This window comes from Ogataea parapolymorpha, chromosome VII (genome assembly GCF_000187245.1).
Source record: "Ogataea parapolymorpha DL-1 chromosome VII, whole genome shotgun sequence".
NCBI classification, from domain to species: domain Eukaryota; kingdom Fungi; phylum Ascomycota; class Pichiomycetes; order Pichiales; family Pichiaceae; genus Ogataea; species Ogataea parapolymorpha.
This window is the reverse complement of record NC_027860.1, coordinates 1,456,724-1,476,462: the sequence shown is the minus strand read 5'-3', so window position 1 is coordinate 1,476,462 and position 19,739 is coordinate 1,456,724. Positions and strand designations below refer to the sequence as shown.

Genomic DNA, 19,739 nt, shown 5'->3' with positions numbered 1-19,739 from the left:
AACTTTCACGGACTTCCCAGCCAGCTTACGTAACCAAATCATTTAAAGCCGGGCTTTTGTTACGTCACGGTACCCCGAACGACACGATAATTTTTCTGCGGGGCGTGAATATTGTACGTATTTTATCATGTCCGAGAAACAAGAGTACGCTCTGGATGTTTACATCCGTATGAACCTGGACGACGAAAAGGACTACTGTTTTGAAGTCAAGAAAACACAGACCTTCAGGGATTTGTTTCAGATTTTTGAAACACTGCCTTTGGCACTATGTCCATCCATATTTTACAATAGGATTCCTAAAGGATTTCTGGTTTCCAGATGTCCTGGGGAGTTAACGGCCGAGGGTGGAGTTTTGTTTGGTCATGAAGCAGACAAAGCCAAATGGGTTACTCGGGTCTCTAACGATGACTTGGTTGTGTCCAAGGTTTGGCCGGGCCAATTGTTGCTTCCTATTTGGGAAGAAAAAACTTTCCTCACCTACTCCGTTTATGCTGCTCTTCTGACTTGGTTGTATACTGATCTGCCAGACTTTATTTCGCCAACTCCCGGAATTGCGTTAACAACTTGGGTGTGCAAGGCGATTTGTTACTTGGTGGAAAAGTACCACGATGCCGGGTTTGCTGAACATCTACGTGGGGAACTGCTTTCTGAATCAGGAAAAGTTCTCCAATGCGTTTTCTTCTTCTTCCATGTACTCAAGGTGCTCATCATTTTCGGATCCTTGAACTTTGGCGTTGTGAATCCTTATTCATTCACCGGCAAACCTCCAGCAGTCACAAAAGAAGATCTGATTAGGATTGGATGGACTGGATCCAGAAAGGCAACATTGGAAGCTTTCAGGGAGGATTACAGAAACTATCGTATTGAGAAGCTTGGTGGCTTGATGGCAGCCCATAAAGAGGGAAGTCTGAGTAAGCTTTCGCACACGACAGTTACTCTGGAAGAAGGAGAAGGTTTCAACACACCACTGGACACTAAGGGCAAGTTGACGCTCAAGGACCTTGAGGAGCAAGACAAGTTCTTCTTGACTTTGGACCTAATCATTGCCCAGCAGAAATTTTTCCATGAGCAGCATGCTGACTTGGACGAAATGGAGTTTGCTAAGGCCTATAAGAAATTCAGGAATTATGGGCCGTTTGAGACCTCGCCCCAAATCAAAAAAATTGTCGAAAAACGGTTTGAAAAGGCCCTCAAGCCAAGCCTGCAGTAATGGATTATAGACGTATCTTTTAGCCATCATTAACTTTATTAATCAGTGCACTCTAATCTAAGATGATATCGTCGACGTCATTAGACTCTGACCGGAAAAAGGGGAGCTTCAGAGCATCATCTGCGGTAATTCTCTCGTTGTGATTCAATCTCAGACATAATTCGAGTACTTCCAGAGCCTCTGCATAGTTATTTCCAAGCTTAGTGTCGGCAGGACGTCCTTTCTTATCCAAAGCGGACAAAAGCTCCCAAGCAGGAGAGTCTTCTGCTAGCGTGTCGCCCTGTTTGGCCTCCAGAAAAATTGATGTGTATAGCAATGCACCTAGCGATTGTGTCGACTCGATTTTGGGGAGATTACTTTCCAGACCTAAACCATGCAGCTGGGCGCATTTGCGCATCTGAGAAAGCCCGAATATATTCGTTATTTCAATGAGGGCAGCGGTGTCATCTGTAGAGTTGAAGAATGGGAACCTTCGCGAGAGAAGTGTGAGCAACATTACCCCGGCAGACCATATGTCGACCTTGACAGTTTGATTTGCACACTTCAATAGCACCTCAGGTGCTCTGAATCCACGAGTTCCTGCTCTATTGGCACGCCTTCCTGGTCTGCGGTCGTCTTTTGGGTATCCTTTCGTAGGAAATGCATTCACAGGCGCAATCTCATCTGCTGCCGGCCCTCCTTGAAAACAAGGACAAGCTGCGTAATCAATTTCTGCTTCTTTTTCGGCAAGCCCAAAGTCGACCAGAACTCCTCGCCTGGTCAACGGGTTATATAGAAAGTTGGTAGGCTTGATATCTCTATGAATGATTCTTTTCTCGTGCACAAAACTCAGGGCAGTGAAAAGCTCATGCATGTATATCTTTATTCCAGACAGAGGTAAGTCTCTGTAGAAATCGCGGAAATCTGCGTGCTTATAAAAGGGCAACACAGCAATGACTTGGTCTTCATAACGAACAGCATCTATTAGAGGAGCCACATTCGGGCATCCCACTAGGCCATGCAAAAGCTGAAGCTCATTGTATATTCTCGAAGGGGAAGACGTGACATAAATTCTTTTCAATGCAACAATTGGGACGTCAGATGCTTGCGTGGACTCATTCATACGACTCTTTGGTGGGGAGCTCCAAACCGCCTTTCCCATGCTGGTCTCAGATATGCGCTGTAGGTCGTATGCTTTGTAAACGGTGGAAAACGTTCCCTCACCGATCTTGTCTATTAGCTTGTACTTGCAAGACAGACCTGGGAACGACTTGACTAAAGAGAATAATTCCTGTCTAATCTCCATAGATACTGAATCTTCCTCCTCGGAGTACTCAGCCTCGCCATATTCCTCGAGAGCAAACTCTACTCTCTGGATCTCTGGGTTTTTTGTTGTGGCTTCGGTAACCTTCTTTTGTGCCTTTTCCAAATCGTCTGAGGTCGATTGGACTTGTTTTTCCTCTATTGCCAACGATGTGTTTTGACCTTCTAATTCCCTTTTGGGGGACGGATTAACTTCGTGTTCTGGCTTTGTGGCAGGTTTCTCCTTGATCTCATTTCGAGGTTCATCGCCTGCTGTGCGAGAGTTTGGAGGGCTTGGACGAGATACGTTGCCCAACTGAGGAGGTCTGCGTAAGACAAGCCGCTTATGAAGCTTTAGACGAGGCTGCAGCGGGACTTCGGCTCGCTCCTTCTCATTCAAGCTTCTCTTTTTGTCTCGCAGAGTAGTCATGAAATCTGTGATTTTTGTTTTCTTTTGTATTTATTTTGATCTACGCGTAAACCAAATTACGTAAGCCAGTAACTACGGTTTAATCTTTATCAGGGCAAGAGATTCTCTGGCTTTCGCCACACATGAAATGAGTTCCTGGTGATCCTCTGGAGATAAAGGTCCAGAAATATTCCTCTGCAAGGTGATTAGCTCGTCGATCCGTTTTCTATCGCCGTGACCAGCACAGACGATCAAAAGAGAATCGCTCGGCATCGTTTCGTAGATATATTTGACGCTAAGATCAAATTTGTCCGGCTCACGAAGCTTGATCATTGCCAACTCATGGTTGGACAGATTCTCTGCCAGCTTTTGAACAGCCTCTTCATCTGTGGGGACGTCAAAGCGTTGTTCGTTGAAAAATTTATTGCCTCCAAAATTGATGGCTACTCCCGATTTGGGGATTTTCTTGCCGTCAATAAGGACTTGCTTGTTTGTATGCGAAATACGGCGAAAGATCGACTCTTCAGTGATCAATTTGCCAAATGCAAGGCCCTTTTTTAGTTTGAGCTGGACCAGCTCCATGCATGTGACACAATCTTCAATTGGGTCATGACCGTGGGCAGATTGTTGAATACTTTTGCCTAATATCTCGGAAGCCAGATTCCGCAGAGACGGTTTGAGAGGCGGGCCTTTAACGTGGTCGAAACAAATCGATGTGTCGATAATTGTTGGGTGTGAAATTTTGAGCGCACAAAGATCTGATTCTAGCGAATGTCCAATCAGGTAGTCTTTACTGGAGATTGTCGCCAGTAATTTTTGCTGAATATCATGCAAAGTGGTAGTGACTCCTTTGAGACTATCTTCATCAACGCCTGAGTACTGTGTTTTATAATCTGTGATCTCCTCGTCTGGTTTGACAAAATCTCCGATTACTAGCTTGTGGTCCTTATCTGTTAGTGCCACTCTAGTGACCACGCTCCCGGAGGCAGTCAAGCACATCTCGCAATCTAGTGCAAGAATTTTGGGCTCCGATTTCAGGTCTTTCGTGGCAAGAAATGCAGAGTATTGCGCTATAGATTCCTTGGTAGCACCAGGAACGTCTGGGTGAATAGGGTAGCCATTGGCCACCATTTGGGTATAGTCGATTGTCAACTCAGACAACTGGACACCTTTGAGTTCAAGCTCTTTGATCAGCGCCGGACGATGTTTTTCGGGCACTGTCGAAGAAGATAGAGTGGTCGCACATGAAAATAGGTTTCTGTTGGCCCCAGGTGAAAGCAAGGGAATGAATTTTGCAAACTCCTGGGAGATGAATGGGTACTTCTCCGTATTCTTTATTTCCTGCTCCTCAACTAGACCAGCTAAACTTTCGTATCCGAAATCAGCTGCAGTAAGTCCATCGGCAAGGACCAAAACCACCTTGTTTATGAATTTTCTATTCTCGAGCTCTCCAAAATTCAGCTTGTTCACGTCTGTGAGAGCGTACAAAATAAGCTCTCTAATATTGACATACTTCAATGGATTTTTGCGTTTGGAATCAAACTTTAGCTTGAATATTGGAGTCTTGCGTGCGGATTTTTTGAAACGCGGTTTGATGGACTGGTGCGACGACCGCCGTCTCTTGGTGTGTTCCACGATAGGCTTCACTGAGATGCCTTCCTCAAGCACAGCACCCACCGAGCTTTGTCGATTTGCCTCAACCGATACTTTGCCCATGTCGCTGCTCACTTCAGCATCGACCATGTCACACAAAATGGCTAATATTTTTTCCCATGCTAAAGCACACCTTTACACAGCCAAATGGATCTGTCTAAGGAAGTCCTGATACTTTTGCCTCAGGTTCTCTGAATTGGTCGATGTTGCGTTGGCCGGCACTTCTTTGGCGACCGTTTCCACGCTATGCCATTTTTGAAGCGTTTCCTCACATGCGAAATCTTCGTTAAGCACTTTGATCTTCCCGTAGCTATCACTTCCGCTGGGCACAAACACGTTGTCATAGTCTTTGATCCGCAGTTCAGCCGAGCCTTTCAATAGCTGGATAATGTCCTCAGGGGTATCTGTTTCCTGAAAGAACAGTACGGAGCCATTTTTATCCATCATGATCAGTCGCACTAATTGCTGTAGATAATCAATGTTTGAGACGCTTTTGACATTGTAGTCAACACGAGACACATTCTGGACTAATATACAGCATCTGAAGGCTTTAGAGCAGGCATCAATCCATGGTTTGAGAGATGCAGAAACACGCTCGAAAATTGTTTCCTGTGTCGGTTCGTCCTTCAATAGCTCCAGAGCATCTAGAATATAGACAACCAGCGAGTTCGCAAGAAGCCTGTCAATCATTGCTTGATATACCGTACCATATTCGCCAGCAAAAGAGTGGAAACAAAGTTGAAGATCTGCGCGTTCTGCCAGATGAAATCCGTACGGTATGATACTGACGTCTCTGATTCCAAATGCATTCAAAAGCTGAATGTGGCCCACTGCTGGACCGCCAACAACCAAAAGCTGTTTTTGCAATTGCTCTTCTTGTGAAACAGACTTCAAAAGTTCTTTTAGTGAAGCCATGTTTATAATATTTTCTGGGCTGTGTATATATAAATCTATAGAGCATACTTATTTGGAATTGTCGTTGTAGTCAATTTTTCGTCTTTCTGAAATTCCGGCGGTATCTCTTTTGACCCTGTTGAACATCGTGACGTCGTAGTTGAAGATGAAGTCGACGATCGTCCACGTCCAGGACTTGTGATGCGGTAGCGGCTCATAAAACTCGGCAGCTATTTTTTTTAGCTGCGGGAGCCTACTCCACGCAACAAATGGGAAGTCGTGGTGCTCGTTGTGATAGCCGACGTTCCACGTCACCAAATTGAGGAGCCCGTAGTAGGAATATGTTTCCAGAGGGGGGACATCCACGTATTTTTTGTAGTTTTTAGGTGGGTCAAAAATGTAGTGCTCCGACACGAAGTGTCCAGCTGTTGGGTGCAGCGATCCGGCGAAAAATGAAGACATAATAAAGTACCATAATGAGTTTGCAGACCAATATTTCACCACTAGGAGATCAACAAAAACCTGCACGATAACATTTAGCAGGTGGACCAGAGTAAATTTCACCTGGGTGATGAACATCGGTCTCAAAGCGTAAAACAGAATTTGGAATGTGGCAAAGAATGCCTTGCCAAGAATGTTGGACAGAACAATGGCCTCCAGCCGAGTAGGGATGTCTGTGTCATAAATCTCATCTCCGAGAAATTTATGGTGCAGCTGGTGGTAGGGCTGGAAAGAAGCACTGTAGGGGATTCCGATTGGCAGATTCGTCACTATGGAAAAGAGCCTGTTATGTAGTGGTTTCTTGAATCCCAAGTTGTGAGATAGCTCGTGGATGCAAAGGAAACAGTTCTGGTTGCAAGTGCCGCCGATAACGTACGCCAGAGCCAAGAACTTGTAGCTCAGGGGACTGGTGTCCTTGAGATAGTAGGCGATGCTAAATTGAAGCAAGACAACAAGCATTGAAAGGTATTTTGTGAGCGGTTCATGTCCACATAATTTAGTGACCTGGGGGTATTTTTGGAGGATGAGTTTTCGTCTAATCGAGTGCGGATCTTTCGCGTTGGTCCAGTAAAAATCGAGGGTCTGGCTAATATTCAAGGTGTCGATCACGGGAGGGGTTGTTTTGTGTGTTGTTTTTGCCAGTCTATGAGTTATTTCAGACATGACGATCGCTAGAGAAAGACAGATCTACACGTATATCTCATACGATTTCTCAAACGATATACGATTAGGTGCGAGGGGTGCCCAAGACAGCAAAAAAAATTTGGAGCAATCTGTAGGGTTCTCGGGAAATGTATGCGCAGAATCAGGCGCAGCATGTGAGAGTAGACTAAAGTTGCAGAAACGGGGAACAAACAGCCCAAAATAGTACTTTCGTAGCAACGTGCAAAGCTCTGCATAAATGTGGCTACTATGTCTAGCACAAATCTGCCCACGCTTCTTCGTCCCCCTGTATCGTAGCTCCAGGTTGGGTTTACCCTACCGACAAATAAAAAATTTACTCGACACATTACCCGACTTACCTGCACGGTTCCCCTCTCCAGTATGCTCTCTCTTAAACGACTGCATCGCTCAGCAATGGTATCACAGGTGCCTCGTCTAGCGGCACTCAATTCCCATCTTTTAGCAAGCAGAATGAACTCGACAGCGGCACCAGAGGTGGAATTCAAAGTGAAAAACACGGCTCGGATCATCACATTGAACAGACCTCAGAAGCTCAATGCCCTCAGTACGAACATGTGTGAGGAGATTGTTGCGCGAATGGTCGAATTCTCCAGATCCAACTCCAACAACATGATCATCCTCAACTCCAAGTCTGACAAGGCTTTCTGTTCTGGAGGCGACGTTGTTCAATGTGCCAAATACAACTTGAACAAGGAGCCATTGAAATCGGTCGAATTCTTTGAGAAAGAGTATAGCCTCAACTATTTGCTCTCCGTGTACAACAAGCCTGTGGTGTCTTTGGTCAAAGGCATCGTTATGGGAGGAGGAGTCGGACTGTCTGTTCACGGCCCATTCAGAGTTGTTTGCGAAAACACCAGATTTGCCATGCCAGAAACCAATATTGGCTTCTTTAGTGATGTGGGAACCTCATTCTGGTTACCAAAACTGGACGGAAATTTGGGATACTACCTTTCGTTGACCGGAGACGAGCTTTTTGGAATTGACACGCTGATTGCCGGCTACGGTACCCACTATGTTCCTGCTCACAGACACGAGGAACTTCTCGAGAGGCTGACTACGTTGGAGCTTCCAGAACTTGCAGAAGACGAAAAACGCAATGTTTTTGCCAACCAAGACTTTTACAAGTTAATCAGCGAAGCCATTGAGGAGTTTACCGTTCAAATCCCATCGCAACACCAGTTCAAGTATACTGCTGAAGAACTGGATACGATTGAGTCCTGCTTTGACCCTCAAGCTCACAAGTCTGTGGAAGAGGTGATTGAGGCCCTTGTCAACGACGGTAGTGAATTTGCACTGAATACTGTCGAAAAACTCAAGACCAAATCGAAAATCTCGCTCAAATTGACGTGGAACATGCTAGTTGCGAACAGCCAAGCCACCATCCATGACGCGCTTACCAACGAGCTTAAGACTGCATCTAAAATGATGCTTGATTACAGACCTAACGATTTCAACGAGTACATCTTGAAGAACCTTATCAACAGAAAGTCCGAAAATCCAGAGGATAGAGAGGTGAAGCCAAAATTCGCATCTGTTAATGATGTCCCAAATAAGCTGGTCCAAGGACTACTTTCTTTGGATGCATTTGAGCCTCAAGAGGACACTGCGCTACCTGTGGAGGAGACTATCGAAGCACTTGAAGCCGTCAAGGTGTCCAAATTCCCTGAATGTCCGGACTTGATTCCTAACTATGCCGAATATCCATGGCAGATGGGACTCCCTACTCAAGCTGAGATTGAAAAATACGTTAAAGGCGAGGACGGTTCCAACAGAAAGTACTCTGTCACGGGCAAGGAAGCGGGCAAATACTTCTTGCACAGATATGGACACAGAAATGGCGTGCTCTACAAGGTAAAGCATGTTCTGGACAGAAAAACCAAGCCGAACGAGTATGGTAGCGAATACCTGGAGTGGAAATAATGTATATAGATTAAAAAAATTATTTAATTATGACAGGTTATGAACTACGGGAAACCTTTATACCAACTGCCGTTGTCTGAGAGATGGCTACTAGTCATAACTGATCGTGGATTTAAATTCTACTTTGACAAGGACCATGTGGCATCCGTTTGGGAATTGCCAAATGAGTGTGTCAGCGAAATGCAAGAACTAAAGAATAAAAGAAAGCAGGTACTTTTATTACTTGGAGTCGCTAGGGGCGCACAAATCACAGACAAGGAAGCTGAAGACCTGAACGAGCTTCTTCATGGCGTAAGACACCCAGTTAAACAGATTGAGGTTGTCAGCTCTGAAGATGAAGACGGTGAATCCGAGAAAATAGATGATAAGGATGAGCTGTCGCCGATACAACGACATACATCAGACAGCACAGGAATAATGCTTGGTTACGAGTCCGACACTGAGGACGGTAGTGAATTGGAAGACCCGCAGTTGGAAAAAAAGGAACAGAGTCCGGAAATTCAAAGCCAATTGTCTGAAGTTCAGAATCAGGTTTCCAATTTATCCGACCAGGAGTCAGCTGACTCATCATCAGAGGAAGACTCGTCCGCAGGCCTAAACCTTTCAGATTTGGATGATTATGAGGAAAGCTCCTCAGAAGTAGCGGAACGATTCTACAACATGTTAACCCGCTACGAGGTGGACCCTTATTCCTCCTACGACCTCGAGTGCGATAAATTTATGAACGATCCAATTTATTTTGAAATAGATGATGATGAAAAACGAAGGTCATTATTTGACCAATGGTGTACACAGGTCGCTCGGTCGAACAGCAACATTGATCCTATCACGAGGGCGGTGATAGAATTCTGCAAATTGCTCATCGACAACGACGTCAAATTGAATAATTATCTGGAGTTTAAGCGCAAATTCAGACAATCCCCTGAATTTCGGGGGTTGGAGTCAGACAAGTTGCGCAACAAGATTTTCAACAAATACATCGAGTTCCGAAAAAGCGACCATATAGCGTTTGTGCTTCACGCGCTTAGAAAAAGCGGGAAACTTATAGTTCTTGCTCGTAAGCTGGAAAGCAAAAGGCCTCAAAACCTGCTCGATGCTCTCCGCGAATCAAACTTTAATATCAACCGGGAAATCGTGGAGTTCAACTTCCTAGACCAACAACAACAATCCACGGCACTAGAACAATTTCTAGCTAATTTATAATAACACGTATTTTTTAACAGCCAGTGAGTTTGTTCTTTGGAAAAGAGTAACCAGCACTCTTCCAAGTTGTGTGGTTCCAATTTTCATATGCGGTGGGGTGGCTTTTGATGTAGTCGTAAGTTGGATAATCTTGGGGATCGCAAGTGAGACTCACAGAGTCATTAGGTTGGTAGATTCTCACGTAGTCAATCTCCATAACTGCAGGGAAATCAATCGAAGGCCAATCGATGTAAGCCCAATTGTTCGAAATACCAAAGTTCAAAATCATAGACATCGGCTCCTTAGAAATTCGTCTCCAATCAATATTACCGTTTGGAGCAAGAGCATATGCGTGAAGGGTAGCAGTTGGGTTGTCACCAACAAACCATCTGATGTATCCACTGTCGTTGTCATTGAGGTACTCATATGCGTACTTCTGGAAGTATCTTGTTCCTTCACCCAGCTCGTACCAAGCGGTATTTAATGTGGTGGTTGTGGACACGGCCTGTTGGAACGGACCACCGCAATAGGTGTTAACAGTAGTAATCGAAGCATTGTGGATTTCGATGAAATTGTAATCTGGCATGTACCAAATATCCATAGGAGCGGTCTGGAACGATTGAGATGCCACACCGTTACGAATACCAGTGTCAACTTCGCCTTCAATGATATCGATTTCAGGAGCTCCTCTGCCTGTTCCCTGGTTAGGGTGGTCTTCTCCATCACAGGTACAACTGTTCAACTTCTGACCTGCAAGATAAGAAATTCCATCTGAGGAAGATTGATTAGCAGTAATTCCAGCATCGCATGCCTCGTAGGAGAAAGGCCACACGCCTTCACTTGTTGCTTGGTATCCAGGACGAGCTAGATTTCCCAAAGACCACATACCAGGCCACAGACCAGAAACGTTACCATAATTGGGGAATTTTGCAGAGACCTCCATAACACCTTGCGTGAAACACATCCTGTTCCAGGAATGCAACATACCCGATCTGTAAAACAAGTTGTGGTTCTTGTAAGCGTCCATACGAAGCTGGAGAGTTCCGTTTTTGGTAGTGACCGCATCTGGGTCATACCATTCAAGATCCTTCGTAGCATCATAATGGAAGTCCGGAGCATACCAAAATTGGTCATCACCATCGTAGAACGTACGACCCTCTGCAGCAAACTCATCACTGAACACCAGCTTCCACAAACTGCCATCCTTTGCCGTTCTCGTTTTCGCACTTTCCGGGGTGTCTTCATCGACTAAAGAGGTTCTGATTGCACTAAGTTGTGGATAAACGTAATCGGTCAAAAGCACATACGTGTCATGGTATGGTTTAGAGTCCAAGTGGTCTGTAACACCTGTGAAAGTCAGAGCTGGCCAGACAACAAATAAACACAATGCGCCAAGAGCCAGGAGAATGCATCCTATAAGAGCACTCAAAGAACGCTTGTCCATGCTTTTCAAATCATTCCTGAATCTGTGCTTGTCATACTCTGCATCGGCGATAGGATCTGGGTTATGTAAATAATCATCTTCCTCTTTCTCGTCTATGTGCAGGGGAAAAGAGGAGGCCGGATACCCTCCAAACGGAGAGAAATCTGTGTCCACCAAAAATGGATTCGAAGACTTCTCTGACAGCTGCGAGGAACCGTCACTGTAACGGTTTGCACGGACACCTTCTAGTTGGGAGCCAGTGGAGCCCATGGAAACAGCACGAGAGCCAGTTAATCCTTGTGGATATCTGTCATAGTCAAGAGGCTGTGTGTTCAGGTTGTTGTTGGACCCAAATGGATTTACTATGGATGAGGTCGAGTCGCGATAGCTGTTGTTATACTCAAGGAACTGCTTACCTTCCTCTGGTGATTTGGAACCGTTGGAATTGGATGAGGACTCATCGTAACTCTGTGGCTCGTATTCCTGGTTAAACGGATCAGTGCTGGAACCCCCACTGGAGTTCGACTCCATGTGCGGGGACCTGGAGGTCAGGTTACGGGCCGCCATCTTTTAATACTCTATGGTGAAACAAAAATGTCCTTTGCTAGTCCTAAAAAACTGTTTGTATTTTATTCTGCTTTCTTGTGCCTACTTTTTTGCAGTCGTGCGCGTCGAAGAATTTTTAGAAAAAATCACCCTCGCATCAAACGAGGCGTCGCAGAAAGGTACGGCATGGCCATAACAATAGACGATCCGTGATTTGTTTACGTTGTACAGATCGCGCCCGGGTCTGAACGTCGTTTTAGTGAGTATTTCGATTTAGCAGATTACAGAGCATCGTAGTAACGTGGTTCTGATAGCTATTTTTAGCAGTACATATATACAACGTTTTCTCTGCCTCCTAAGCTGACATAATCATTCCTCATTAGTTTGATCGCGTGCGTAGTTGATCAGCGTGAAGCCAACAACTCCAAACAGAATGGAACTGGACATGATCTTGAACACTAGGTCGGGAATTCCCATGCTTTTTGCATCACGAGGGCCCCATTCACCATAACTGATGTAGTATATGGCTCGTTTCTCGTCTCGCGTGAGGTATGTCCATCCAAACTCTTGTTTTACCTTCAGATAGTTGATGATGTCTTGTTGTGTGTCTCCGGGGAGGTTATTCCATCGGGCTGGCAAATTGCTCACGTCCATCGTATATTCTTCCTCTACATTGTGAGATTGGAATCTCCGCTGTGAAACTTCGCGGGCCAATCCAGAAAAAAGCGTTTTCTGTCGTCTACCGGCTCGCAGCATATATGTCCACTGTGGAGCCCGAGCGGACCCACTTATTATATTTTTCATTACTCGTTGAGTGTTTCTTTAAATTTAATTATTTTCTAGTGTGAGGTGCGAGGTGTGCCAGTATAGTCTCCAGCAGAGGTACACGAGAACACCACTCAGGGCAAATCCTGCAGCAAACAAGACAAAGGGAAACGTCAGGCAGTATACGTTCCAGCTGGAAATACTGATGTCGCAATACTTGTCAAATTCGAAAGCATAGAACATACCGAACACCAGTGATCCAAACGCTGGGGCACTTAAGAATAAACCCCAAGTAGACCCAAGAATTTCAACTCCCCACACAGTGGCAATAAGAGTTGGGAATAGGGTGAATGCAGACCCATATCCAATGCCAACAAGACTCGTAATCACGGAAAAGTGACTGTAATCTATTGCAATCAAGAAAAATGAAAGCGTAGCCACAGCAATGCCGGACACCAGTAATAGCGTGGTGGATTTGACCGTCCCCAGCAAGTCGGTTGCGGCACCCATTAAAAGTCTCGTTATGGTCGAAAACATACTGAAGTAGTTTACTTGCGTAGCAACATCCTTTTTGGAAAGATCACCAACCATTGCAGTGAGTGATCCCAAGTTTGTAACAAATATTTCCAATGGTCCTGCTAGGAAGAAGAGCGCAATGTAGAGAAGCTTTGTGGAGGGGCTAGACAAGAACTGTCTGAACTTGGTTCCCTGTGTCTCAGGTTCCAGAAGTTGACTATTAAGTAACGGTGTGCTTTCATCATTTTCTATGTCTTCTTCGCGCTGCTCGGATTCTCCTTGAATTTTCTGATAGACGACTTCTTTTTCTATGGTGACTATAATCGAAGAGATCCAATTGAAAATGCCCAAAAGCAAGTACAATAATGCCAATGTTGTGAATACTTTGAGAATGTCCACTTCTCCTGTAGTCGTTTTGAACACCGGCAGTTTAAACAAATTTGCCAGAACAAGTGAAGAAAGTCCATAAAATGTCACAGGTAACGATATGCTAAGGCCTTTTCGTTCAGGATAGATTTTCGCGCAGGTAAGCAGCGAGCAGAAGTACGCTGACGAAGTTCCGCATCCGATCAGGAAAAATGCTAGACACATCCATGAGTAATTTAATCGGTACTCATAAGCTGCAGAAGCTAAAAAATATCCAGGACAAAGAATCAAACTGATCATAGCTAACAGAACAGGTCCATGGGAGTCACTGAGATATCCCAAAACTGGTAGAGTCACATAGAGCCCCATTACCATGCACGCTCCCACAATGTTTATGCTGAACTGGTTGTAATCTAGATTGTCCATGAACTGAGGTGTAAAAATAGAGAAAGTTACCACCGAGGCAACCAGGAGGCAAGAAGAAAGCGCAACAAGGAAGGAGTAAAATCTTATGGTTTCATTCTTGAAATGCTTGGTAAGGAAGCGTCGAATGTGTAACGTCAAGTGGTGTTCCAATGACGACAAGTGTGTCATAATTCGAGAATATAAAATTACCCCGGAGTGAGTCTTCGATCCAGGTATTTTTTTTCTGATTCTGCACGACTCAAATACTGGACTAAGTATACTAGCCATCAACCGAAGGTTGGGAAAAAGTCCTCCAGGCTTCTCTTGTTATACTTGCTCAACTGAGGGAATATGACCTGTGAATACTGAGGGGAGCGTGGCCGGTTGGACTTCGCGCTCACTGAAGGGTAAAGGTCCTTCATTGAAACGTCTGGTAGCTTGGTGGAATTGTGAACTTCATTACCATTCTGGTCTATCGAATTGCAAGTAGACCCGTTCTTATAATTTTCTTTATTACTTTGGAGTCCAGGATCCGACACCTGTATCTTAACTGCTTTAAACGGGTCGTCTGGGTTATTGATATTAAGTCTTGAGAAGTTTGCAAATGTTGCAAATTGACGGAACTGCGGTTGGAGTGCTGACTTCTTAACATCTCGCTTTTGCGTTCTCTGAAGAGTGGAGAAGAGATGATTGAATCCGATTTGTGAATTGGAGAACGTGGGCTGGACGTTTATCGCATTTCCATCGTTGTTGATGCTCACACACGTGTTTGAGATCTGGTCTTTCACGGAACAGAAGACGGAATGAGTCAGGTCGAAAGAGCCTAGGAATTTGATCCATCCCTTTGCAAAAATATCAAAGAAAGTCGATTTCGACTGTTCTGGGTTCTCTGCAAAAACCATAATGAAAACAGGTCGGCTAATTTCCAGTTTTGTGTTTGCGTTGTAATACAAAACACCCTGCTTCTGTTCTTTTGCCGAGGTTCCCAAAAAACTAGCAAGATCGTTTCTCAATTTGAGATATTTGAATGGGAGCAATAAACTGTAGTCTACCAGCTGATAACCTTTATGTATATCAAAGGGAACACTCAAAAGCAAGTTTGAGCCATCTGTATTTTGCTTCCCAGCTTGGGTGTTGAGTAGAAACAATGCTCGAGTATCTGGTGGGAATGCAATAGGCTGCGCTGCGCTATCAGGATACAATCCACCAACATCAAAGCTGCGCGCGACGTCAGCTACTTTTTTGAGTCCGAGTTTCCGGAAATGTTCTTGATTCATCGCTTCTTTGGTGATTAAAATGCCACTAGACTTGGTCTTGTCGAATGAGCTTGAGTAGTGACTCATTTCAGAATTATAAATGCTTAATTGAGGAATGTCCTGATGCTCACTGAGAAATTCGGTTGCACTGTCTTTATTTTGAGGTCTCACCTTGTGATTAAAAGGTTTCATGACTTTTGGGGGGATAAGGCCACCAACAACATGAACACCAAAGAGCAAAAGCACAAAGGTCTGCTTTGCAAATCTCATGATAAAGAAGACGCTGTGATAAAAGGGAGAAATAGATATCCTCAAATGTGTGCGCGGTAGAATAGGCGCGCCCATTCGTGGCGGTGAAAGCGTAAAAAAAGGTTAGGAAATATTTGATACAAGCAAGATGACGGGAATTTGGAGAGCCAATTTGCGTCTTGTCAATACTCTTTCCAGAAACTTTGGCACCAGTAGCACATGCTTGAAAGAGAGTATGACTCACTTCGGGTTTAAGACTGTTCCGCAAGAGCAAAAGGAGCAGCTTGTCAAAGGTGTGTTTTCTTCCGTTGCGTCGAACTACGACATCATGAATGATGTGATGTCAATGGGAATACACAGGTTATGGAAAAAGCATCTGATTGAGAAATTGGACTGTGGAATGAGACCAAACTCGTCAGAGCCGCTTCATTTCTTGGATGTCGCGGGAGGCACAGGAGATATTGCTTTTGGACTACTTGACCATGCAAGACTCAAGTATGGCGACAACAAGTCTACTATGGTAGTTGCCGACATCAACCCCGACATGCTCAAGGAAGGTGCCAAGAGATGTCTCTCCACACCATATGCGAACTCTCCAAGAATTCAGTTTTTAGAACAGAATGGTGAAAAAATGGACGCCATAGAGGACAATTCCAAAGATGTGTACACTATTGCGTTTGGAATCCGGAATTTCACAGATATCCAGGCGGGCTTGAAAACGGCATACAGAGTGTTGAAGCCGGGCGGAATTTTTGCATGTTTGGAATTTTCGCAAGTGGATAACCAAATGCTTGATTACATTTACCAGGCATACTCGTTTTCACTGCTACCACTGATGGGTCAATTAATTGCCAACGATAGAGACTCGTACCAATACTTGGTCGAGAGTATTCGCAAATTTCCTAACCAGGAAACTTTCGCTAATATGATTAGAGAGGCCGGCTTCTACGTCCCAGGCAAGGGCTACGAAAATCTCACCTTCGGCGTGGCTGCTATTCACATCGGAGTCAAGTTGTAAATATTTTTCCTGTGCTCATAACCATAAATACGAACTATATAAGGCGAAAAAATTGCACTACTAGAATTTATCCTTATGCAAGGGCATTACGTGTATCAGTGAGGATTCGTCCGAGATCATGTTTTTGCTAGTTGAAAACTATCAACTGACCGCTCTCTAGTGGACGGAACCATGTTCTGACCGCTCGAGGAATTTTTGGAACATATATCAATCGAATATTGCGTGCAAATTCGAAAATGTCATAATATTAATTTTGGATCGTATATGCTTGTTTGTTCTTCTCGGGCAGCTCGTACCTGATCCAATTTGGCAGGCAATTCTCGTGCCTGACCTCGCTTTCACCAAAGTACCCGGCGGGGTCTTTGGCGCTAGAACACTTATCGCTCAATGGTCGGTTGTGGTACGGATCTTGCGCGACTCCCATGTCTCTGAACCACCAGATTTTAGTTTTGTCGCCGAAAAGAGTGAGAGCAATGCTTCTGACAGGAGCGTCTCCCCACCTCTCGTAGTAGAAGCCCCCCGAGTCTTCCAAATGTCTGAAATAATTGAGATACATCTCTGATCTGTAGAAATCCATGTCACCTATCTCGAATGCAGAAGAGAAGTAGCATGTTGAGTAACCATTGGCTATTTTTGTGTGTTCGGGATTTTGTAAAGACTCGGTAAGCCAAGTGAAAGAAGCGTTGTTGTCCACATAGGCGGGATGCTGTTGGACAAATTCCAATGTTTTTGGCCAAAGAGTCTCCACGGCGTGAGGATTATCGTACAAAGAGATAGCGAAGCCATGCACCAAGTTGTTCTGCTCCATGAACTTGAATATGTCGTAGTCGATATTGCAGAAGTAATCACTACCGGCTTCCAGGTTCCAGTAGTACTTGTAATGTCTCATGATTCCTGTATTGAAAAAATATCCAGCCTTGAACCGCATTTTGTTACGGTACTCTATGTCGTTTGCAAGCTGAACTCCATTTGCTGCTAGCTTCTTCATGCTTTCTTTCACACGCCGAGCATCCGTGGTACTAGGCACAGTCCAGAGAGACTGAGGTATTCTATCAAAAATAACATCACCCGAACATTTCTCTCTCAATTTGTGTTGAAACTCTGTGGAGATGTTTTGAGAGCTCAAAAAGACATAAGGGTAATGGTAATTATGATTCCAAGTTTCTTCGATTTGGTGGACTGTGTTCAGAAGCTTCTCCATATCTCCTTCCTGCACAATAGACACAAACGTTCCGTTGGCTCTAATAAACGGCTTTTGATCTTCTTTGGTTGTCAAAACCATTTCCTGTGGCTCAGGTGGGATCTTCTGCTTGTATAGGCTTTTGTAGAACTTGTGCGAATCTTTCCGAACATAAGCTGTTGGGGCGGAATGGTCGTAAACAGGAGAGCGAAAGATGAGGGCCTGCGAAATCTCGCTCCAAGTCCATGAGGTTGCCTGAGAGTGGGAAAATAATTTGACTAGCCCGGGATTTTGGATCTTGTAGATCAGGGACTCTCTATCCGTGGGGACGCCTCCGCTAATGGCTTCCAGGACTATGACAAGTAGCAGGAGCACGAGAAGTCCTAAACGGACCAGTCTTCTTGGAATATGAAGCATACGAGACAAGATGTAGGTGGCACTGTCTGATTTCTATAATCCGGCCAGGAAGCCCAGAACGGGTTTTGCTAAAACTGTGTTAATTGGCTATTGTAAGCAACAATAAGATGCGCATAGAATAAAAGAAAAAAAATAGCAGCCATTCCGCATACGGAAGAATGGTCTGTTTGCAAAAGTTTGAATCAAGAAACAGTGCGTTTGAATGCCGCTGGTATCAATAGCAGTTCGGATAGAGCGTCAATCGCTAAATAACATGCAGGCGGAATATCTGCAATTAGTACACCTATACAAATTAATTATCTCGTATCAGAGTCTATAAAAGTCTGTTTATGTGACGTCTCATGTGGACTGAATTTTTTGTTTTCTATTGCTCCAATTGGTGAGCGACAGCGAGCGAGCATAGTAGTACTTTTCGTAGCCCTGCTTCTCGTCGTTATCGTCGTATTCGTCCCTTTGGGCATTTTCCGGCCCATTGAAGGTGATGTGTGGCATCACAATGATATCGTCCACCTGGGTAGGTGCAATGGCACCGCTAAATGATCTGTACGAGAATCGTTGGTTTTCAGGAACCTTAGGCCCGACAATCGGTTTCAAATCCTTGTCTCTCTCGTTTTTGGCGACGCGAATAAACACAGCATCATTCAGTTCGTTCATATACTCAAAGAGCGTGTCTGTGAAAATGGAAGGGCCGGTGAACTGGATAAGAGGCTCGCCGTTCGCATCGACATTATCAAAAACCTCGTCCCAGTTAGTGCTCTTCACTAGTTCCTGTTGAGTGAAGCAAATATACGTGATTCTCGCTATCAGCTTCGCCAGGAATGGATGGTGCGATTTGGCACGGAAGATCGAGTTCCCAAATGAGAGACGTCTATTGTAGAGCTTTTCCCAGTTTTGGTCGTTGTAATCGGCGGAGATTCCAACCATCAATCTGGCCCCAATCACCTTGGAGTCATACCAAAATTTCAGCGGCTTGATGTCTGTAGTGTCAATGTCTGCATAAAGTCCACCTTTGATGTACACAAGCAGATATTTTAGGAACTCGTACTTGAGACGGTCATGAGGAAGGAATCTAAGAGCATCCACAACCTCTGGCACACTGGGACGAAGGTAGTCCACAACAGTGTCCTCAGCATCAGACAAGGTAATGAGGTTGTGATTGTAATTGTCGTTGACGGTTCTCCACCTCTCGATGTGTGGCTTGCACTCCTCAGGAAAGTTTTTATCATCTGCGCGAACGTTCCACAACTGCCAGATTTGTTCTTCGATATTCTCGTTTGCATTGTAAGGGAAGTTGGCGATCAGCCTCGCCTCAATAGTGTACATGTCCTTCACGTTCTTTCTTGGTGGCTTAGAGACAACAGTCGTAGCGTTATGGCTAGCGGAGCCAACATCCTGTGTATAGCTTTGGCTGAGACTGAAAGACGGATTGGAGCCGGAATTCGAGACCACCAAATTCAAAATGAGAAACACAGATAATGTAGAGATCGCCAGGTACTTATAGTTGTTCCATAGTTTGGCCACCGCACTTCCAAGAGAGCTATTGTTATTAGCTCCAATACTCATACTATCAAGTTTCTTGTACATCACCTCTTCGCCAAGCTGCTGATCAGAACAGAAAGATTGGGACGCGACGATGAAAATGCAAGCAGATTGGGTTTTTTTTCTTGACCTGTTCAAAATTTCATCTCTGCACCGATTTTGGATTGCGAAAAAACAAAAAAAAAATGCATATAACCGGAAACGTTGCAAGGAGAACGCGCTCGCCGGCTGCCCGCCACGTGTAAAAAATCCGCTATCGGGTGGCGGAAACCGGTAACGGAGTTTTATTTTCTCGCTGACGAGCTCGAAATTGGGTGTACGTAAT

General features: G+C 44.7%; 14 protein-coding genes across 14 annotated transcripts; 4 read left to right on the top strand and 10 right to left on the bottom strand.

Annotated features, from left to right (window-relative positions):
* Positions 1-127: 127 nt before the first annotated feature.
* Positions 128-1,210, top strand: HPODL_03221 (Glucose signaling factor 2; the record flags this gene model as incomplete). The annotated part of the gene is made up of 1 exon (XM_014077561.1): positions 128-1,210. One exon carries the CDS (start codon positions 128-130, stop codon positions 1,208-1,210), a length of 1,083 nt encoding a protein of 360 aa, XP_013933036.1.
* Positions 1,211-1,262: 52 nt separating this feature from the next.
* On the bottom strand, positions 1,263-2,921 carry HPODL_03220 (DDK (Dbf4-dependent kinase) catalytic subunit; the record flags this gene model as incomplete). Its single annotated transcript, XM_014077560.1, has 1 exon — positions 1,263-2,921. The coding sequence occupies one exon, from the start codon at positions 2,919-2,921 to the stop codon at positions 1,263-1,265; it is 1,659 nt and encodes a 552-aa protein (XP_013933035.1).
* Positions 2,922-2,993: 72 nt separating this feature from the next.
* HPODL_03219 (RNA exonuclease 1) lies at positions 2,994-4,643 on the bottom strand (the record flags this gene model as incomplete). The annotated part of the gene is made up of 1 exon (XM_014077559.1): positions 2,994-4,643. The coding sequence occupies one exon, from the start codon at positions 4,641-4,643 to the stop codon at positions 2,994-2,996; it is 1,650 nt and encodes a 549-aa protein (XP_013933034.1).
* A 45-nt stretch (positions 4,644-4,688) lies between these two features.
* On the bottom strand, positions 4,689-5,468 carry HPODL_03218 (uncharacterized protein; the record flags this gene model as incomplete). Its single annotated transcript, XM_014077558.1, has 1 exon — positions 4,689-5,468. The coding sequence occupies one exon, from the start codon at positions 5,466-5,468 to the stop codon at positions 4,689-4,691; it is 780 nt and encodes a 259-aa protein (XP_013933033.1).
* Positions 5,469-5,516: 48 nt separating this feature from the next.
* Positions 5,517-6,407, bottom strand: HPODL_03217 (Dihydroceramide delta(4)-desaturase; the record flags this gene model as incomplete). Its single annotated transcript, XM_014077557.1, has 1 exon — positions 5,517-6,407. The coding sequence occupies one exon, from the start codon at positions 6,405-6,407 to the stop codon at positions 5,517-5,519; it is 891 nt and encodes a 296-aa protein (XP_013933032.1).
* Positions 6,408-7,082: 675 nt separating this feature from the next.
* On the top strand, positions 7,083-8,552 carry HPODL_03216 (3-hydroxyisobutyryl-CoA hydrolase; the record flags this gene model as incomplete). The annotated part of the gene is made up of 1 exon (XM_014077556.1): positions 7,083-8,552. One exon carries the CDS (start codon positions 7,083-7,085, stop codon positions 8,550-8,552), a length of 1,470 nt encoding a protein of 489 aa, XP_013933031.1.
* Positions 8,553-8,591: 39 nt separating this feature from the next.
* On the top strand, positions 8,592-9,755 carry HPODL_03215 (uncharacterized protein; the record flags this gene model as incomplete). Its single annotated transcript, XM_014077555.1, has 1 exon — positions 8,592-9,755. The coding sequence occupies one exon, from the start codon at positions 8,592-8,594 to the stop codon at positions 9,753-9,755; it is 1,164 nt and encodes a 387-aa protein (XP_013933030.1).
* A 13-nt stretch (positions 9,756-9,768) lies between these two features.
* HPODL_03214 (Beta-glucan synthesis-associated protein KRE6) lies at positions 9,769-11,724 on the bottom strand (the record flags this gene model as incomplete). The annotated part of the gene is made up of 1 exon (XM_014077554.1): positions 9,769-11,724. One exon carries the CDS (start codon positions 11,722-11,724, stop codon positions 9,769-9,771), a length of 1,956 nt encoding a protein of 651 aa, XP_013933029.1.
* Positions 11,725-12,072: 348 nt separating this feature from the next.
* On the bottom strand, positions 12,073-12,357 carry HPODL_05374 (putative membrane protein; the record flags this gene model as incomplete). The annotated part of the gene is made up of 1 exon (XM_014077553.1): positions 12,073-12,357. The coding sequence occupies one exon, from the start codon at positions 12,355-12,357 to the stop codon at positions 12,073-12,075; it is 285 nt and encodes a 94-aa protein (XP_013933028.1).
* A 174-nt stretch (positions 12,358-12,531) lies between these two features.
* Positions 12,532-13,776, bottom strand: HPODL_05373 (putative membrane protein; the record flags this gene model as incomplete). The annotated part of the gene is made up of 1 exon (XM_014077552.1): positions 12,532-13,776. The coding sequence occupies one exon, from the start codon at positions 13,774-13,776 to the stop codon at positions 12,532-12,534; it is 1,245 nt and encodes a 414-aa protein (XP_013933027.1).
* A 266-nt stretch (positions 13,777-14,042) lies between these two features.
* On the bottom strand, positions 14,043-15,281 carry HPODL_03212 (uncharacterized protein; the record flags this gene model as incomplete). The annotated part of the gene is made up of 1 exon (XM_014077551.1): positions 14,043-15,281. The coding sequence occupies one exon, from the start codon at positions 15,279-15,281 to the stop codon at positions 14,043-14,045; it is 1,239 nt and encodes a 412-aa protein (XP_013933026.1).
* A 127-nt stretch (positions 15,282-15,408) lies between these two features.
* HPODL_03211 (2-methoxy-6-polyprenyl-1,4-benzoquinol methylase, mitochondrial) lies at positions 15,409-16,278 on the top strand (the record flags this gene model as incomplete). The annotated part of the gene is made up of 1 exon (XM_014077550.1): positions 15,409-16,278. The coding sequence occupies one exon, from the start codon at positions 15,409-15,411 to the stop codon at positions 16,276-16,278; it is 870 nt and encodes a 289-aa protein (XP_013933025.1).
* A 247-nt stretch (positions 16,279-16,525) lies between these two features.
* HPODL_03210 (uncharacterized protein) lies at positions 16,526-17,875 on the bottom strand (the record flags this gene model as incomplete). The annotated part of the gene is made up of 1 exon (XM_014077549.1): positions 16,526-17,875. One exon carries the CDS (start codon positions 17,873-17,875, stop codon positions 16,526-16,528), a length of 1,350 nt encoding a protein of 449 aa, XP_013933024.1.
* A 339-nt stretch (positions 17,876-18,214) lies between these two features.
* HPODL_03209 (alpha 1,6-mannosyltransferase) lies at positions 18,215-19,438 on the bottom strand (the record flags this gene model as incomplete). Its single annotated transcript, XM_014077548.1, has 1 exon — positions 18,215-19,438. The coding sequence occupies one exon, from the start codon at positions 19,436-19,438 to the stop codon at positions 18,215-18,217; it is 1,224 nt and encodes a 407-aa protein (XP_013933023.1).
* Positions 19,439-19,739: the final 301 nt, after the last annotated feature.